General features: G+C 29.0%; 3 protein-coding genes across 12 annotated transcripts; 1 reads left to right on the top strand and 2 right to left on the bottom strand.

Moving 5' to 3' along the window:
* Positions 1-19: 19 nt before the first annotated feature.
* On the bottom strand, positions 20-2,603 carry LOC126916876 (protein ABHD13). Of its 5 annotated transcripts, none has more exons than XM_050723161.1 (6): positions 2,456-2,603; positions 1,687-1,998; positions 1,375-1,606; positions 1,106-1,299; positions 866-1,026; positions 20-793 (listed from the first exon to the last, which is right to left on the bottom strand). In XM_050723161.1, the coding sequence occupies exons 2-6, from the start codon at positions 1,850-1,852 to the stop codon at positions 521-523; spliced, it is 1,026 nt and encodes a 341-aa protein (XP_050579118.1). In that variant the 5' UTR covers positions 1,853-1,998; positions 2,456-2,603; the 3' UTR covers positions 20-520. The 5 variants fall into 5 exon arrangements, with proteins under 5 accessions (XP_050579118.1, XP_050579108.1, XP_050579093.1 ...); XM_050723151.1 differs by lacking the exon at positions 2,456-2,603 and adding an exon at positions 2,314-2,425; XM_050723136.1 differs by lacking the exon at positions 2,456-2,603 and adding an exon at positions 2,267-2,385.
* Positions 2,530-4,067, top strand: LOC126916889 (6-phosphogluconolactonase). The gene is made up of 4 exons (XM_050723175.1): positions 2,530-2,677; positions 3,070-3,270; positions 3,360-3,643; positions 3,734-4,067. Exons 1-4 carry the CDS (start codon positions 2,557-2,559, stop codon positions 3,842-3,844), a joined length of 717 nt encoding a protein of 238 aa, XP_050579132.1. The 5' UTR covers positions 2,530-2,556; the 3' UTR covers positions 3,845-4,067.
* Positions 4,068-5,646: 1,579 nt separating this feature from the next.
* On the bottom strand, positions 5,647-20,510 carry LOC126916840 (calcium-binding mitochondrial carrier protein SCaMC-2). 6 transcript variants are annotated; one of them, XM_050723067.1, is made up of 9 exons: positions 19,807-20,510; positions 17,910-18,036; positions 17,104-17,191; positions 16,879-16,990; positions 8,279-8,437; positions 7,487-7,744; positions 7,237-7,404; positions 6,895-7,146; positions 5,647-6,808 (listed from the first exon to the last, which is right to left on the bottom strand). In XM_050723067.1, exons 1-9 carry the CDS (start codon positions 19,996-19,998, stop codon positions 6,734-6,736), a joined length of 1,431 nt encoding a protein of 476 aa, XP_050579024.1. In that variant the 5' UTR covers positions 19,999-20,510; the 3' UTR covers positions 5,647-6,733. The 6 variants fall into 6 exon arrangements, with proteins under 6 accessions (XP_050579024.1, XP_050579043.1, XP_050579032.1 ...); XM_050723086.1 differs by lacking the exon at positions 17,910-18,036 and having other exon boundaries at positions 19,807-19,949; XM_050723075.1 differs by lacking the exon at positions 19,807-20,510 and having other exon boundaries at positions 17,900-18,031.
* Positions 20,511-20,588: the final 78 nt, after the last annotated feature.

The following is a 20,588-nucleotide window of genomic DNA, read 5'->3' as shown; positions in this document are numbered from 1 at the left end:
GAATACATATATAATAATATATTTATCAAAACATTAAAATAAATATATATTTCTAATTCACACATATAAATACATTAGTATTCGTATAATTGTATATAATATTTTTTTTATACAAAAACAGCCTATTTTCGATGAAAATAGTTAACTAAAACTATCTAAACATTCCCTAAAAATACCCTAAGTATTGGAAGGATTTAAGGTCTTATTTAGTTATTCACAAATTTCAAGTGCATGACAGACACTTAACTAAATTTAAATCATGATATTTCGATGATCTCAAACATTGTATCACTTCCGATATTGCAATCTTAATATATGTTTTAATAAAATATTTTCATAGAAGATTGATCCGCATTAATTATGAGCTAAATTGTGTTTGTAATTAAATTGTTTGATCACAATAAAGATTAATAACTTATTCAGATACATTAATTTATCTTTTTTTTTTTATTCGTTAAGATGAACAATTTTTAAAATGTAGTCATCGCTTTGGACGTAAAGTGAGCTTTGCAATTTGTCTTTATATATCGTCTATTTGCCAGTGACTAGATGTCACTTGGACCGGAGGATTTTCCCTCAATTCGTTTAAAAAATTACATATATTTTTGTAATATCGAGGTTGACACCACGTTTCATTGTGTGTACCTCCTGAAATCGAAAGTATTTTTTTACAGGGACTTTTACAGTTCTTGTAAAGTTCTTGCATCATACGTGGAGGCACTAACGTATCCGCTAAACCAGAAATAAATAATGTAGGTACCGTTACTGACCGCACTTTGAGGATGGACAGATACTACAATACAAAATAACTCAACTAGAAATGATTCAACTGAAAGAAACTAAGCTATAAGAGAAATTATCTTACCTTATTTTTATATAAAAAAAGGGGTAAATATTGTAAACATCTCAATCCAAAAAGTAGTGCAGCCATATCAGGAATGCTAGTAAAAGTGTTCTCAAGAATAAGACACCAAATTCTTTGTGAATTTTCTGGCTTTGTAGCTAAATTGATAGCTACAGCACCACCTATAGAAATATTAGAGCATATTAAACATATAGTATAGATTCTTTATCAAAAATGACTCACTTAAAAAAATATAAGTACCTAATGATCTACCAAATACGATTATTTCATTAGTATTTATATCAGTTCTACTAGATAAATAATCAATTCCTGCACGAGCATCCATGTATAAACCTTCTTCAGATGGTGATCCTTGTGATAAACCATAGCCTCTATACTCCAACATTAAAATGTTACATTGGATAGTATGGTATAATCCAACTGCATTTTTTAGTCTGAAATATAGTTCTAGAATTATTATCTCATATTACAAAATAAAATTATATGATAAAGTGGCAAAAGTCACTGACCTATGTCCTACATTACCAGCATTTCCATGAAGAAATAACAAAGTAGGCACCTTTTTTATTCTATCCTCTGGTTGAGAAATAAAAAACATGTGTAACATGGTGCCATCCCCTGATCTAGTATAAATGCTTTGATAAGGTAAATTAAATATTGAAGGTGCAGGAACATATATCCGAGAATTAGCTGGTGACTCTGGACGATAAACAAGTTGATCCTCTCTATGATACAATATACCTACAATATATATTGATTAAGATACACACCAACCATTGTTAGAAATATAAAAATTTGATAAAAGACATTAATAAATATACCTGTAGTAGCAAAACAAAGTAGAAAGAAAGCAGAAATCCCACCATACAACCAATATAGAAGGAAACAGGCAAGTATATAAGTTCCAGAGAAAGCCCAACATTTGATAGCTATACTCCCTAATAAACGGATGGGTTTACTTCGAGCAAGTCTCATACAAAATGACATGATTGCTATGTAGTATTTTCAAAAAAATGACTAATAATCATCTAAATCGCTTTTATATTCAGTAAGTGTACAATATTGCGCATCTTGACTTGATCATACTGCTTCACTGAGTCAAATATTCCAGTTATCATTGAAGACTTTATAACCTAAAATTCGTATCAAAATTTTATTTCATAAATATAATCCATTTCATAAAAACTTTGGATTTGTATTGATAAATAAATGCATTTCGCTTTTCAAAGAAATTTATTAGATCAGAGATTACATAGTATAAAATGAAATAGTTTCAATTTTTGAAGAATTATGAAACATGGATTAAAAATAAATATTGCCGTTACATGCTCAAATATAAATCGATAAAATAGTATAAATACTGAAATATAAATAATAAATTTTTTATAATAAGCGATGTACTTCATAGCATAATTTCATGTTGAACAAAGATACGTTCATATACAAACACAAAACAAACTGGCGGCGCGATCATAGTGTTACATTTAGAAGATAGTATTGCGAGTTTATCACGTGTCATCGTGAATGTCCAATGCTGTATTCTGATTTCTGATTACTGTTAACCGATTCTATATGTATAACTAATACTACCTTACGTCTTTATATTCAAGACAAGTCTCCCTGTTCACGTAGAGTTCTTCGTTTATTTACGATTAGAAATTTAAGTGTTATTTTAAAATTACTTATAAATAATGGAGAAAATACTAGTCGAACCTCGGGATGGAACCGTAGTGTCATGTTTGTCTAACCTTCTTCAAACGAGTGCTGAAGAAGCACTTACTATTGGCGATACATTTAAAGTCGGACTATCAGGTGATATACTTCTCACATAAACACTATAAATACAAAAATGATAAAAACAGATGATTAATCATGTCCATTGAGTGTTCCATCCTTATAAGATATATTTTAAAGAAAATCTGAAAGTAATATCTGCATTTAAAATACATACATTTATAGGTTATACATGCTGTAAAAAATTATGCAATTGACGAGATTTTATATTTATTTCTTTTTTCATTTGATTACAATTTAAGCGAGCAGGTTATTGTTCTTACAATAATATGTTTTTTCATACTTTTTTATTTCCAATATTTAATTTATACCTTTTACATATACCATTTATACCTCTTACAAGTACAAAAGTTATTTTTTTACATTAAAATATTAAACTAATAATAAAATTTTGAAATTATTTGTGTCAGGGGGGTCTTTGGTACAATTATTGGTTGACAGTTTACCTAATGTTACAACTGATTGGAGTAAATGGTATTTCTTCTTCTGTGATGAAAGAGTTGTTCCTTTCGATAGCAATGATTCTACTTACGGAGTATATAAGTCAAAGTTGATTGGGAAGATACCAATAACTGAAGAACAATTTATAAAAATTAATCCTGATCTGTCTGGTAAAATAATATGTTTCAATCTATAATCTCTTTCTTCTTTTTTTTTCCCATAAAATAGCAGTTATATAATTACATTATTATACTTATAGCCGAAGATGTTGCAAAAGATTACATTAAGAAGATGTCTGTATTTTTCCCTCCTGACCGTGTTCCATGTTTTGATGTGCTTCTTTTGGGATTGGGTCTAGATGGACATATATGCTCTCTTTTCCCTGGTCACAAACTTTTAAACGAAGCAAGTTTGTGGGTTTGTCCTATTAATGATTCTCCCAAGCCACCTCTATCTCGTATTACTCTCACTCTTCCTGTGATAAATAATGCAAAAAGATGCATATTTGCTATTACCGGATATGGTAAAGCTGAAATTGTTAAGGTGATTATTTCATTGAAGGTTAAAGGAAACTAATTTTTAAGTTGTAATTCATATAAAGTATTTTTATTCTTAATATTTAATATCTAACAGCGAGTTTTGCAAGATAGAGAAAATTTGCCAGCTGCTCGTGTTCAACCCCACAGTGGAGAATTGTATTGGGTCCTAGATGAAGATGCTGCAAAATTTCTAGAAACAGCCTAAACAACATTCCATTAAATTGACTATGACATTCCATGTTAATATCTTGTCCTAATGCTCAGCAAATTTTTTGAGCTTACTTTTATATACGTATGTGCATCTTACTTAAGATACCTAATAATAGAAAAGTAACTAAATGACATTTTTTGTAATTTATTGCTCAAAGATTGATATTTGTTTATTGTGATGTTAATATCATCTGAAATATATTAGGTTCTGTTACGTATTTTAATATTAATTAATTTTAATATTAATTTCGTTTCCAATATTTTATTTTTTCATTTCATTTGTAAACATTTAATTATAATGGGTATAAAATATAATAAGGTAAATCATTTTTATGCCACATTACTCATTCATTATTATTATCATCAAACTGCAATTTATGCTTATTATATTATCTTAATAAATTTAGAAAATCATATAAAACAAAAATGGCTTCAAAATTTTTTAAGTAACAAATATCTTGGATGCTAAAATAAGACAGTATACGTTTCGAAAACGTACAAATATTTAGAAATATTTATTTTTATTTGGATATAATAAATATAAAAAATTAAAATATTATATGATTACAAATATATTTAACATTACGTAATTCGATTTATCATAAATTGTTTTTCATAAAAATAAATAATGTCAAGAAATCCAAGCAAAGATATTAATATTTACTAAACAAAACATTAAAATAAAATCTTTTTGGTAAAAAAATATATATATAAAAATGTGAATATATTTTTATTGTTGATATCATACCATCAATAGAACAATATATAATAGTATGTAATTCTCATAACAATTTCTATTTAATTCTGTATTGAAATATTTATCATGGGATTGAAAAACAGTAAGCAAAGTAGTTATTTAAAATCTTTATACAATATTTTATTTGCACGAGAAAATATCATAATCATTGTTATTTTGTATATAGAAGTAAATAGATATATCTAGTATAAATATTATATGTTCGTTTAGTAGATCGTAAAAGACATTCTCTATCTTTGGTAGTTTATATAAATTTAATAGGTATTGATATATATAAATAACTATGCAGCAAAAAGTGACTATTTTTATATGATGCATATGTTTGTATATCATAATATGGAATTAATATCATTAATGTATGAATATTGTTCGAGGCAGGAATATCGTTTGTAACATGCACTTAACAGATAACATCCCCTATCAGTCAAATTCAGTAATCAGTGCTAATTACTTAGGAACTAAAATTTTTACAATATTTAATAAATTACCTTTATTTTTTTACAAAAATCTTATGTGTACAATAGATATCAAGCCATAAAAAGAACTAAAAATTTATTAATTTACATTTTTTTTCACATGACTTAATCGTCAGTTTCGTTATAATTTGTATTAACTGCGTAATGCTGTAAAACGTTTTAATTTTGAACGACACGTCAAATTACTTTTTTACAGTTCTTCCAAATTCGTATGGATTATTTATAAAATTCTATTCCAAAGCACAACGAACATTCTATAGACTTAAAAGAGTAATCAAAAATGTTGATTCAGTTAAATGTTTCTATACAGTACGTACATCTAATATAAATGCTAGAATTACCCAGAAAAAATGGGTTTTGTAATTTTTAGCTACTTCACTTACATTATATTTCGTTTATGTTAAAAACGTGATGGAAAAAATAAAAGGATATCTTTGATTTTAAAAATATACGTAAAAATAATACCTGATACTTGTCCAAAGATAAGTTGTAAAACTATTATTTTTTTATCGTCATCACTCAACACTCGTGATTATTTTGAAGAAAGAAGTAAACAGGCACGAATATAATGCTATATCGTGATGTACTTCTTTGGAGTTTAAATATACATATTTATAATACATAGAATATACATAACATGCCTACAAGATTCATTTAATCAGAAAATTATGTTAAAACAATGCGTGTAATAAATGTAATATCGCGGATGGAGTACTCGTTCATGGAACAAGTTTAACACTTTATGTGCAGTGTTTGCAATAACTCATAGCATAACATCTTGATAATAGCGGATTTGTTATTATTATTATTGGTATTATTATTTTCGTTATTATCATTAAATACTGGAAGAAATTTACAATAAAAATAAAACGCATTTACAAAATTGATAGGATGTTATGCACTGAATTATATTTCCAATTTAGCTTATAACCATACATATCACAGCAATAATATAACTCGATCCTCCTATTTTCAGAATTTGCAACATTATCTAATGTATTTTCTAAATAATACATTCGTTTACATTTTCATAAAATTACATTTCCATTTATAGATTACTTGACTTACAAATCGTACGTGGATCGTACAGGAATTTCTTTTTTCTTTAATATTACAACTATCAGCCACATCCTTATTTCCTTTCCATAAAAAACGATCAAAATAAAATTATAAGACATAATACTATTTTCTTTTCTTCTACTGTTCTTTATACTATCATTTCTATTTCGAAATTATGAATTTACACTTTTGTTCTTCTTCATAGAAGCGAAATATAAGTGTAAGTCATAACAATGAATACATTTAAACTAGTTAGCATGATGTATACACGGAGTGTATAAATGTGAACTCATTGGAAACTAATTAAAATTCTTTATGCTGGCCACTTTTGTTATACTTATCTCCTTATATGAAATTTGTTATAAATATGTTCTATGTGTTTAATAGTGTGATATACAATTGGAAAATAGAATGGCAAATGCTTAAATAATCGTAGAAGCTTCGAGTTGACAATAAATAAGCGATATTACATATAACAAAAGGCAGAACATGCCGAATTGTTTGTTCAACCAACGACTGGCTTGCTTGTATACTTTATGATGTAATTAAAGAATAATTTAGTTAATTTAATATCACCTAAAATAAATAATCATCACGTCATATTAACACCCAAGAAATTCCTGACTGTTTCATATACCATGTAACTAATCGACACGGCTGGTGCAACCTAAAAAAACAAAAAAAAAAAAAATATATGAATAATTTATGATCTCTATTTATAAAAAATTAATCGTTATATAAATTATTCCATACCTTTAAAAAGTTTGGGGTTAAACCTCTATACAAACCGCGAATACCTTCATTCTTAATAATTTCCTTAAAAACAGCAACCATAGTATTAGGCTTCCCTGGTGACATATCTGCTTGCAACCGCGTTCTGACTAGCGCTAGTGGATATGAGCACACTTGACCAGCTGTGCTTGAGGCTGTTCCACATAATAACAATATCCAGAAGGGTGGTTGTTCATTTTTGTCGTGTGTTTGTAAATACCTGTTTTTCAAAGTCTATACAAAAGAAAAGAAAAGAAAAGAAAAACCGATGTATAATATTTCAACTAAAGATTATCAAGTACCAGTCATTTTTTATATACTAACCTCGTACACAGCCAAGTCAATACCAGCATATGGAATTATTCCCATTAAATTAGGAATATAGCCTCTATAAAAAGATTTCAAACCACCTTGTCTATATATCTTCTTTGTTGCATCTACTAAACCCGAATACTCTCCTGTTTTTCTAAGAGCAAATCTAGTTTTGAGCACCTGCAATATATTACGAACAACATCACTAAAAAATAATGAAGATATTACATCGGTGTTACAGTATGTCATGTGAATTTCATACCTCAAGTGGATATATGGCTGACTGACTAATCCCACCAGCTAAAGATCCAGCCATTAATCGTTCATAAAGTCCAAGCTCTCTAATGTCATCTCCTTTAATCGTTCTCTTAATTTGCTCATAAGCCATGAATTTCAGCGCACTCTCTGGTCCAATTTTAAGTACATTTATACCATTTCCTCTCCACAGACTGATGGAGCCACCTTCGCGCAGCATGTACCTGAAGCAACTCTTGATTTTGCAGTGTCGCGTTCCATGCACCTGAAAGCATTTTTCTTTAAAATAAAGTAAAGCAGAGAGCTATTCATTTAACTGTGATTTTAATTTTTAATACGTATCTAATATTTTGATTCTATACTTTATTAAACTATGCCTACAATGGCTTAATGGAAATATTTGCAAATTTACCATAAGAAACTTCCATATTATACATTATATTTGTTGTATAGAACATTTTGAAATTTCATGAGTACTATAATGAGACATGACTGCCACAATTATAAACATGGTAAAATTTGAATCAAACTTGGTAGTCAATATTTGTGTCTATTTTAGATAATACATATGATGTATTCATAAAAGTTTGCATAGTTATTCAAATACTGTTCTGAGCTATTGTATACATTTGAGCTTTACTTTCTCTTTTCCTTATTTTTTCAATCCACTGAGATAATCAACCATTTTCTTACTTTTCAGAAACTTTAATAAATTACATTACATAAAGTTAAATAGTTTGAATTTTTTTATTTAACTTTATAAAACAAATTTATTAGGATTTTTCTATTGCAAACCCACCTGCAGGTAAACTTTAATACGATCCAAAGGTGCCGTACATGTGCGTGATACACCACCTGCTACACCACCGGACACCAAATGTCGCCACCACATTCCAGAGACCATTTCACCAGTTGTGAAATCCTCAGGGACACCAATGTCCTCCCCAATGTCCATATACTGCAAAAAGAAAGCAATAACCAATATAATTATTAGATCTTATCTTTACAAACAAGTACCCTAACTAATGAACGCACCGAAAACGAACCTCCACTTTGCATTTAAAAGGAACCGTACCGCGAAAATATAGTTTTAACTTTGATAAATCGTGCATGATTACTTCATTAACGATTAACCTTTTACCCGACATATTTTGTGACTTTGACATTTAGCTGTTATGCATAAATACATGTGACTCTCATTATTGTCAAAATACTAAAAAAAAAAAAAAAAAAAAAAAAAAAAATTGACAACTTGCACAACCTAAACACATATATACAGGGTGTTTTTATTGTATACAATCGTAGATTTAAAATTATAGAAGATAAACAAGAATTTCAAGAATATTACATGATACATGATATGCTCCAAAAGTGGAGAAGGAATCTCAGAAATTTTTAAGATATTTCTACTCTTTTAAATATCTTTTTTATGCACCAATCGATATGTTCCTTTGTTTTCACTCTAAATCATTTAATTTTTCCTAATGATATTCTTTTTTATTTCCTATCTTCATTTCCAACTGATGATTTGACCTAATTACAAGAAATATTTTATATTGGTCATTGATTTGGATATTTAAATAAATTATTCGATAATATTGAATACTTAGATAATATCAAATTTTATTGGGATGTAGTTGATTTTCACTGAAAAATTTAAAAGCAATAATTTTAACGTTCGTCTGAAAAATAAACGTTTCAACGACCGCTTATCTTCCAATACATTTTGAACCAGTATTCACTGGTTAACCCCGGTCTCATCATAATACATATTCAGCTACGCTTTGCCGGTAGTCGCGTACCACGTGTCAGATAATTCTTGAACTCCGATCAACTATATGCTTCTCAAATTATTCAGGCACAGATAGGGTTTTCAACTTTCTTATCAGTTCCAGACATTACATCATATTTTGCGATTAAGCTTTCTTCATTTTTCTTATAATTCGACACGATTTCTCTCATCAAATAATCGAACTTTTTAAAACGCTATTTTAAACAATTATGAAACTCCATATACATATATCGACGCTATCTACATCTAGAAAGCGTTTTGTAGTGAAAGCTATGCGAATTAATGACAATCCTTTACATAATTTTCAAAAATGTAATCTCTAGTAATATTTCGTTCGTCGGATTTGCCTGAAATAAATATTCTAACAGTGTAAACGAAACGAAGGGGAAACATTTAGCGGTCTTGCAAACATATTAATAACTTAGGTAATTAGCTTTAAATCTATTTTATCACGAACAAATAATTATACGATAAGCTTAATATTAGCAGATCGCTTGAAAATGCAAATATTTGTTATTAACTTGACATCTATATATGTTTGTTTTTTTTAATCTCCTAAAATTCGAAATAGACGCGGCCATTAACATGATATGTACTAGTCGCGCGCCTACAATAAAAATACATGTTATTTATTTATGTGTACTTGTATTTTAAATTCTATAAGCGAGACTGTGAACGAGAAAGGTAAATGGTTGATCAAAAATATGCGGCAAAGTTGTTCTCCTTGATACAACGAGCGGCAAAAGTACCTGCATAACAATAAAAAAAAGAAAACGGATTTTTTGTCCACTTCGGTAAATTAGGTATAAAAAAGATAGAATCTGCTACCAAAGAACCTTGACGCAGTTAGGTTTCACTGAATTAGATTTTGACCTTGCACGCCTTTGACTGATTATACAAGCAGCTATTATCGATATCTTTGTGTAAAAAGGCAATCGATAGCAGCATACGCCTATTAATTGTGAACATATTCGCGAGAAATCAAGTGGACGATCTTAATGTTGTAAACTTTATAGTCAATTTCCCAACTAGCACAATTCATGTGAAAAAATGTATTTCTACTGAATCTCAAGTAACGCTCTAGATGTATTTATTAAGAAAAATGATATGACCTTAAAGAAAGATATGTCGATATCCGTACAAGATGTTTGAACTGAAATGTAGTAAGTAAATTGTGAATGTTTAAAAAATCTACAGAATGCAAAAGTACATAAAATATCTAAAATAGAATACTTATTATAATATTTAGTAAATGAAATAAATTATTTAGATTCCATTTCTTTAATTATGCTCATAAAAATATAAAATTGCATCAACATCCGCAGTTTAGTAATAAGACCTGATGAAAACGAATAGAGAAGCAAACTTATCTATTGCGAGAGTTTTTCTCGGAACCGTCATATCGCTTGGGAAACAAAGGACCGAGTAAAATAAATAAGAGAAATACCGATCGTAGATACTTAACTTTACGTTAAACTAAAGAATAATATCTGTATCTATATCCACGCTATCCATCATGGAACAGTTTTTTGTACCTGTTCGAAGGATAAGGATGAAAAACTCGAGTTAAAACTGAATAAATCCAAAGAACGACTGAGAGAAACGAAGTATGCAGATTTCTGCAGATAAGTCAGGCCAGAAGCCAACAAAGCAATTTGGTACCTTGCCCAATCCTAACTTTAAAATTTTCTTCAATTCGCGTATTATTTCTTTTACATGTGAAAACACCTTAATCACGTGACAGGTCGCTAATTCTGAATCTAGCTAAATACCTAGAAGGCGCACAATTCCGGTAACTGAAGAAGAGTAAACTATAGTTAATTAAGCGTAATGCTTTTGACTCACAGCAATCATTTTTATTGCGAGAAAAACCTGATATGTAAAATGGTAGTGATTTTAGAAAATATTAGTATTAATTAGTACACTGTTTGTTTTTTCTTACAGTTAACTTTAACTATTTAAAGCAGTGTTAAATATATTCCTTCAGAATAGAGGTCATTTAATATACTACATAACATATGTATAACGTGTAAGGTTTTGTGTACCAAAGTTTATAAGGATTGAAGTACAAATACTTTTAATACGCATGTATTTACATACAAATAGAAACCTCTACTTTCGATTAATTAGAAGTAATTTGTGACGTTTTCGTTCACAAAACAATTCACTTATTCTGTTTGCAGAGAATTCTTATATTAAAATTATCGTACATAAGATAAGAGTAACATGCGTTTCGCGTTAATCTAGACACACTGAGATGTTTTGATTAAAATGATACTCTGATAAATCTAATCAAAGATAGACATTTATCAACCGCGATTAAATATTTAAAGTTTCCGTCTTTTAACTTTCGGAACTATTCAGTTGTTCTCGTGAAAGAATGTTAGTATTTTTTCGTCATTATTTAAATGGTTCTATATTTAGAAAATATATATTTAAAATGGTTTTTACCTTTTAAATATTATATTAACAGTAAAAGAAGAATATGTCTAATACTTTTGCTAATTTACTTTTATTATGATTTATGATGTGTAGAAGAGTGATAAAATAATGTAGAATCGTTGGTCGGTAGAGTTATATTATTATGTCTTAAGTCATAAAACAGAAATGAAACTTAGGGGAAACCGATAACAAGTCTCAAATGTCAAATAACAATAGCCTGGTTACAAGCTACAGCTTACTTTATATTGCATATTATACATATTTGTTTCAGAAATGTATACCAATTGTTTTGCAATATCTTTACAATTTTTATATTCCAAGGGATAAAATAATTTAAAGAATAGTAATCTTTCCTTCGCTTTTTAAAAGTAAGATTTGTTAACTTTCATTCTACATATATAAAAATCTAAAATGTACAAGGGATAATCATTCTAGAAATAGACTGTCTATTTTATACTTCTACATGCATGAACATTATGCAATTCTGTTGACATTATACAATACTCCTACCCAAGCATCTCACAAACGTCACTTCTGATAATAGCCATAAATAAATTTCCATAGATGACAATAATACAATTTCATTTTTAATTTTTTATTATATATATTTTTTGATACTCATATAATACTCCTACCCAGACTTCTTCCAAATGGTATTTCTGATAATAATTGGTACTCTACATGCAGTAAATAAATCTTCATAGATAGCAACAGGATAATTTCATTTTAAATTTCTTCTTTTTCATATATTTCCCTACTCACTAGTAAATAAATTTTTATTTTTTAAATAATTCAACGATGTATATAACAATTCAATTATCCATTTGTTTTCCTACTTGTTTAAAAGTTATTCTAAAATTTCAGTTTTGATGTGCTTTGCTTAACTAGAACTAATTGTAAAAGCAATTGTAAAATTTCCCGCGTAAAGTTCAGTTAGTAATGACAGACTTTTGTGCAGAACAATCTGGAACGAACTAGAGAAGGGAAAGATTTGCATTCACAATGAATCATCGTTTGATTCTTCGCGATTGCCGGCTACACATTCCTTATTAAAACATAACTTCATTTAATCTTGCGTACGAGTCATTCGTTTGTCCGTTCTGACAGTTGTCATCATTTATCGTAAATCCAATGCTAATTATGTACCTCCTACCCAAATTTCCAAATACACCATGTATGCATGATTAATAAAATTAATGAAATTTTTATAGTATCATGAAATAATTATATATATATCGATACTTTTAAGTTACGAATAAATTTTCATATTAAACCACGCTTACTGAAATTCAATAAATTTCTCAAGAAATTTATTCGAAAGATACGTTAAAGGAAAGTTTAGCGATATGTTTGAACCTCTGCTTTCTCTATTGTTCACCATGTGATATTTTCAGCCATAACCTCTACGCGGCCTTATAACCTCTCACAGATATCCATACCAATACAAAATATTCTTAACATCTTATTATAATCCTTAAGACTAAAATTTCATAAAAATTCATACAGAATAATAATAATTAAAACAATCTTGAACTGTTCTTTTCCCTCCCTTTCTTATGAGAGTATTATATTTAAAGTTTGAAACAAAATAAAACCGCAATGAAATTCTTAACCATATTTAAACTCATTACCTTTTTCGGTGTCTATAGATAATTGCGTTATTACATCGGAGAAGGAATCGCTTACCCTTTGCAATAATTCATGGTAATTCTGAAGAAATTCCTCGCAGACCATACAAGTGGACGAAACACAATCATGTTTTAGAAATCCTGAATTTTTCAACGTGTACATTATTTGAAGAATATAATTCAAGTCGTATTCACTAAATAATCTTTCCTTGTTGATACTAAAAAATCGAATTGAACTTCAATCGAGCAATTTATACGTGTACCCAACACATTATAGAGAACACATGGCAAAGATACGAATAATGCTAAGCAAATCTTGTTGAACGAAATACAGAGGGGAATTAGATAAAACGAGCCTCGCCATTAGTCAGCGATTTGAGAGCTCGGAGTCCGATCTCAAGACTGAAGAGTGCCCAGGAACAGTACGGATATACGGGTACGAGTATTGAAACAAAGATATGGCATATGGCCGTCTAGATGGGGAAGCCCCCACTACTTTCTTGCCTACTACGTCACGTTATTCAAAGTATTTTGTATACCTGTCGTAAACTGATTTTAGCTTTCCGTATTTGCAACGTGGTTAATTTTCAGTTTGTTAAAAAATTTGCTATACAAATTGATATTTTATTAAGTTGTTAAATATGTGAAAATACAAAGACCATAGAGCAAAGAAAATTATAAGTAGATGTTTTCGCATTTATGAAAAATTCCAAGATCCAGAAATTTACAGAATGCACATAATATTCCACAATATATAAAACATGTAAAGTAAACTGCGCATCATAATACTTGGTAGATAAAATAAATTTTTTGTTCTAAACATTTTTTAACGATAAGTCACGTTTTTAGTTTTTCATTTGAGAGCAATTTTAAAGTTCAATATTTTGTCAATAATATACATCTATTAGCAAAACTGCCTTTTTTAATAAACTTAGTTATGGGATTTCTTTGAAAAATATTTACATGAAAAATATTGATTCAGAAAGTATTGGTTATCATATTTTAAATATTAAGTATGAAATTAGCTTTGGCAGAGAACATCATGGATTTGTCATCTATTGTTAAAATTTTAGGACTGAATAGGTTGTTCTTCTTTTTAAGTACATTATATCGAAGTACATCCTCTTAACTATTAATAACATTAAAAATCAATTTAGAATCTAAGATAATTTGTGGAATACTGACTACTGTTCTATAATCATTGTCAATTCAATATAATTTGTATTTTCCCACATTAAGGAGAATTTATTTTTACAATAGCGATGAATAACAGATAGCATTATTGTAATAATCTAAACTCCTATTGATGTTTCAATTTAGAACGCTTGTGTATATTAATCGGAGCGTTAGTGCATTTGAGAAGGACGTGTAGCCACGTGGCCTCTTTTCACGTGAAAGTCAACTATTCCGGCACAGAAAACTGAATACCATAAGAAGCGAGCTAACTCATTGTTAGTCACACGCGGCGGTCGTACTTAATCAGTCGGTAAAAGAAATATTTTAGCAATTTTCTTTATACAGTGGCTACAAAAAATATTTACGTATAACCTTGTTTTTTTATAAAGTGTTTTTCTTAATCAGATTCTATACATTTGGTTTTTATACTGACAAATTTATAGTAATCATATAAAAATACCTAGTAAGTCATATAAAATTTAATATATTTTAATCTGACTGATCAATTAAATACAATGGTGTATTAATACACTGTTTGTAGCCATTGAACGTGCGGCGAAAAGGCTACGTAGGTAAAAAGAGCATGAAAAAGTGAAATTTTGTTCATGCCATGTTGATTCCTAGGTAGAATTTGTATGCATTATGTATGTGAGTCATATATAGACTGAGACTGTCGCAGCCATAATACGCACGCACGTGAATAATGAAATGCATCATCACGTGAGAAAACTAATAGAGACCTGAATGATAGATCTTTGATCATCAGCATTATTTCACTTCTGCCCATAAAATATTTGAAATTTTTATATATTTAGTATATGGTAAAAATTAATTTTTGAAAAATTATATATATATATATACACCATAATGTATTTTGCAATTATAAACAAAAAATAAAATTGTTTTATGGTATTTTAAAATTTTAGCTTTTCTCATGATTCATGTTTAATTATAAATTATGATTCAGATTTGAAATATTTTTAATTTGAATATTTCAGATTTCAAATTGAGAAATATTAGTGTTGGAATTATTTAGTTGCAAATTTGTAGCACAGCACTTTCTGTCTCCTGGAGACGATGACCTCGCATAGTAAGTGAGTGCACGGCTGACGAAACATTGCGAAATTTCACTATACTGAAAAATCTCGCGATATACGCTTAAATTTAAATTACAAAATGATAAAAAACAGAGATATTTTTCGTTAAATATCATCGATAGTCTTTAAATTAATTTACTGTCTATAGACAGTAACAAAATATTGATTCCAATCCGTAATTGTTTTTGGTTCTTTATCCATATATTATCTAACATATATATGCACGTTTTAGTAAACGATTTCATATTTTACGCTACTCTTTTAAATAATAATCATAACAGTTATGCAAAATTAAGTTGTTATTTCAAGTTTATCACTAATAGATGTCGAAATGACCAAAAGTCTCTGATAAAAATCTGACAATGCCAAATAATTGCAAAATAAAATTAAGAGATGTTAATATTCGAACCAAACTTAAAAGTAAATGCTACTACATTACGTTACTTTAATGGTTTCTCTTCTATTAAATGAAAGCATGAAAGATAGAAAAATCGATACAAAACTCCATTTATAAGATTGTTTTGTTCAATCACTCTCGTTTCAACTAACGTCTTTTTCACTGATGTAGATATTTTCTGTTATACCGAAGAAAATGATCACAATTTAAAGATTTCAAATTCATCTTCACGAAACATCGTTGGTCGTTAGATTTCTTACTTTTCTCTTCTTTGCTCTAGCAATAAGATACTATACCCGTACAAAATTAAGGCGCATGCGCAAGAAAATTGTTTGTCCGAGCAGCGCATGCGTGACGAAATCAAGTCAAAGAAGGAAGGGGATGCGTTTTAGCGGGGAAAGGTGGTAGAAACAGCTGGAAAACTATCAAGGTCATTTTGAATGACAATCGCTACGTCACACCTCCGGTCAAGCCTTCTCTGTCGACGAATCAGAAGTTTAAATCGACTCGATCATTTTTCCGTATACATACACGAACTACACCCATGAGTTCATCGTACAATTAGTATATAGAGTAGTAGACGGATTTATTTGTTTTATTATACTACCGTCGAAATTAATTAATAAAAAAGAAATTAATAAAAACTGTTGTGATATTCTATATAAAATAATATGTAGCAATTATTAGACTGCAGATTTTTATATAATTTTATGATGGAACGAAATAGAATCTATATAGTCTACTAAAAATTATAACGTATATTTTATATATTTTTATGTATTCTCTGAATATTTACACTTATAAATATATAAGAATATCGACTGATTATTAATGTAGATCGTAATGTATATCATATTAATTACTTACGTTTGTATGATGCCAGTATTCGATAAGACCTAGAAGATCGGTACTCGGTGCATACAGCAAAAAATCTCGCCATTCGTTAAAGCTTATAGTAAGACTTCCATCTTTGTCCATCCTACAAATCGATATTATAAACTGTATTTTATTTTGTTATTTACACAAATAAAAAATCTTTATATCAGACTAAAAAATAAAATATTAAAATATGTTGTTGTGCATTGAACTGACCGCTGCAATAACTTCTTCGCTTCATTATAATCCATTTTTATTCCCAATTCTTCGAATGCTTTTATTAATTCCTCTAAATCGATTTTACCTGCGGAAATGAATTTCAATTACGATATGACAAATATTACGTTACGGGTTTTTTATTACATTAACAAGTTAAGTACTAACAGGTAAACGAAGAAAAGAACAACGGTTATGAACTTATAGATTGCGGTTTATTTCCTTGACATTGAGTAAACTTAAGATTGTTATCCGTGCATAAAGTGATACATGAAAAGTACTACTTATGGAAAGCGGTTCTTTATCCATTTAATTTTATAATTTTCTTTGTGAAATTTCATTTGAAGAAACTAATCAAGTGTAGAATTCTATTTTTTATGTATTTGTTAAAATTTCGAAATAATTTTAACTAATTTCACTTATTTCTTTAATGAAATTTATAATTTAAAGTTTTTAGAACAGTTATATACAGTAAATTTCAAACTTTAGGGAAACTAGTTCTCCTTTTTTTCGAAAGTTTATAATAAAATTTTTAATAATAACTAAGAAATTTTATCAAAAATAGAATATTATGCAAAAAAATTTTTAATTATTTTTATGTTGTAATGTGTAAGAGAAAAATAGGTATTTAATAACAATAGAATATATTTCAATCAATTAATGTCCATGAAATAGTGTGCACCAAAAATCAATGCATAAAAAATTACTTTAAATAAAAGTGTCTAGGGAAGTCGCTAACAGAGGTAGACATCAAGTTCTCTGTTATGTACATTGCACAATAGTCATTTTTTCGTACATCTACTGACCATCCTTGTTCTTGTCAAGATGAGAGAATTGCAGACGCAGATTTTTTTCATGTTCGCGAACGTAGTATATAAATTCTGCTAGTGTAATATCACCGCTTTTAGTACTATCCGAACTGGCCAAAAATTGCTGAAAAAAAAAACAAAACGCTCAAATTGTATAAAAATTATTTAAGAAATTAACGTACACGTATGTGTATTTCTGAGAGAAATAAAAATTTATCCAGATCGATTTCGATAAATTTTTGATAAATAAAAAACGTTTTCTTCCAATAATTTTGACGCATAAATAAATAAAAATTTGCTTTGAATTTGTATATTAGAACGCGTTTTTCCGTTGAAGCTTTAAAAAATAGTATAACACTGGGTATTAGCCTTGATGAAATCACGTAAATTGTATTAACTACAAACTTCAGCGAATATATATATATATACATATATACATATGTATATATATATCGGCTTTAAGAATGTTAGTGACAACCTTCCTTAAAATAATATAAAATCTTTTGAATATCTTAAATCGGACTAGCTTACAGTGTATTCAAGGTCGTTACTACATTAGTTACATAAAAATGTAAGATAAAATAAAATTTTTAATACGAGTATCTCAGAAATATAAATGAATTGGAATGTGAGTTAGAGAAAAAATAAAGCGTTGAACAGCCGGAAAATATCGTATAATGAGTAAAGTTCACGATTTTTAAATTAAACTTTATCGATATTATATCATAATTAAAATGTCCCATATAAATTATTTTATAACTAAGAAATATACAGTATTTATAGCTCATATTTTTATTGTTAACTATTATTTTTTATACAATTTATTTAATTATTACTTTTTATGAATTGATAAACATTCAATTAATAAGAAGTTTTTGTTACAATTTTTCAAAGTTATTAGAAATTAAAATGGAATAGTTAAAATATGCATTCCATTATAAGAGAACAATGGAGATTTCTAATAAAGGTTAGTGCCAAGCTTTTTATGCGATATCTGCAGTCAAATTTACTGCATAGCGCGCAATGCGTGCGTACTTATTCGATGAAGTCATATATATAAAATATATTTTAAGAACATTTATAATACATTTAAATAATGTCTGAAAAATGTAAAAAATATCGTATATGTAGAAAGTAACTTTTATTTAATATCGGGCAATTGTATGCATCCGCATTATACAGTTCGACTGTACAGTACGAATATTCACTAACAATAAATGAAGTACATATTTCATTACATATATTGCCTTACTAATTGACCAGGGATTAGAACCGAATCTGATTTTTTAACAAAGAGTGATCTATATCAAAAATGTTAAATTAATAGAAAATTAAAGAGAGATAAGAGATAATAATACTTCTGTGGAAAAAAAATGAATATCGTAATTTCGAATGTACAAAGTGTCATGTACGTGTAGAACTGACTTCGCAAGTGTTACATTTATAAAACAAATAAATATGTGCCAGCTGACAGTATCTCACTCACATTTAACGGAGGAGAGAGATGTTTGGAATTTGCTACAAATATATGTATTGCTTAATGGATGGCCAGATAAAATCCTGACCCATGGTCAGTTAGAAAAGCATTACTACAACGCCGGAGTACCGGTCTATGATGCAATGGTGGGGATAGCGACAACCAGTTAACAAGACATTAACAAAACAACTGTCCCAGCCACTTAACAAAACAGTACTCTATCTATATGAAATATATATATGTATTTTATAAATTTTTAATCGTTCCAAAACTATCTTAAAAAAAGTAATAAAGCGTTATACATGTAAATATTAATTTCTATTCAATACTCAAAAATTGCATGCATCTAGTTATGCAGTATCGTATACAGTAGTATTTACGAACATCTACCAAGTAAAATATGAATTATAAAATTACCTCCGCATAGTATTTATCGACTCCAACATTACGAAGCGCTTTAGACAGATCTTTCACATCGATTCGCCCGTTTCCATCGAGATCTAGTTTTTGAAATATTTTTTCGAACCTTTTCTCATCCTCTGCCGGCAACTCATGCAAATAATGCGGTGGCATTACGCCATGCACCGCGCTCCCTCGACCATCGGGCATTATTGTATACTTTCTATATTACGAAGTATCAAATTTCTTCCCAGTATATACCTGCGTTACTGTTATACGATCTTCCTGTTTTCCTTATTTTTTATGCGTGCTTGTTTCCCGAACCACTTGCAGATTCTCAGTACGATTACTGCACGGAATGTTTCGATCGTTATACACGCCTAGTACGATTGAACTCATAGCTGCACACACGTGGTGGCTATTAAACTGTGGACATCGATTTTCCAACCATTCGTGCACTTTCTACCAATAGCAGAATATAATCTAGCGTGTCTGTTTAACTGTCAAGCTTTTACGAATACTTTATAATGTAAAAGTGAAAACATACGTCAACAAAAAAATCTCGAGTTTTCACACGCTCGTCTGTGAAACGAATACGCCTAGATTGATCGTATATTCACCATACAAAGTGGAACTATACCACTTTTCCTCACGTCCGTAGCATAACCGACCAATTGTCTATGCACAACTAAGTCCAATTCCGGTGACACTGGAACATCCTGCATTGTGCCCTGTGTTCTATACTCAGAGACACCATCTAATGGTAGATTTCTGAATCATCTTTACGCGGCATCGATCGA

Source organism: Bombus affinis, chromosome 1 (assembly GCF_024516045.1).
Source record: "Bombus affinis isolate iyBomAffi1 chromosome 1, iyBomAffi1.2, whole genome shotgun sequence".
Classification (NCBI taxonomy): domain Eukaryota; kingdom Metazoa; phylum Arthropoda; class Insecta; order Hymenoptera; family Apidae; genus Bombus; species Bombus affinis.
This window is presented reverse-complemented; position numbering and strand designations above follow the sequence as displayed.

Bases quoted from the DNA above. Each gene is read 5' to 3' on its own strand.
- LOC126916876 (XM_050723161.1), bottom strand. From the start codon at position 1,852: ATGTCATTTTGTATGAGACTTGCTCGAAGTAAACCCATCCGTTTATTA. The intron at 1,607-1,686 runs GTATATTTATTA...TATATATTGTAG, and splicing joins ACTTTGTTTTGCTACTACAG to GTATATTGTATCATAGAGAG. The intron at 1,027-1,105 runs GTACTTATATTT...ATATTTCTATAG, and splicing joins CGTATTTGGTAGATCATTAG to GTGGTGCTGTAGCTATCAAT.
- LOC126916889 (XM_050723175.1), top strand. From the start codon at position 2,557: ATGGAGAAAATACTAGTCGAACCTCGGGATGGAACCGTAGTGTCATGT. The intron at 2,678-3,069 runs GTGATATACTTC...TATTTGTGTCAG, and splicing joins ATTTAAAGTCGGACTATCAG to GGGGGTCTTTGGTACAATTA. The intron at 3,271-3,359 runs GTAAAATAATAT...TTATACTTATAG, and splicing joins AATTAATCCTGATCTGTCTG to CCGAAGATGTTGCAAAAGAT.
- LOC126916840 (XM_050723067.1), bottom strand. From the start codon at position 19,998: ATGCCCGATGGTCGAGGGAGCGCGGTGCATGGCGTAATGCCACCGCAT. The intron at 18,037-19,806 runs GTAATTTTATAA...TTTTTTTTTCAG, and splicing joins TCGATAAATACTATGCGGAG to CAATTTTTGGCCAGTTCGGA. The intron at 7,405-7,486 runs GTATGAAATTCA...AATATATTGCAG, and splicing joins CAGCCATATATCCACTTGAG to GTGCTCAAAACTAGATTTGC.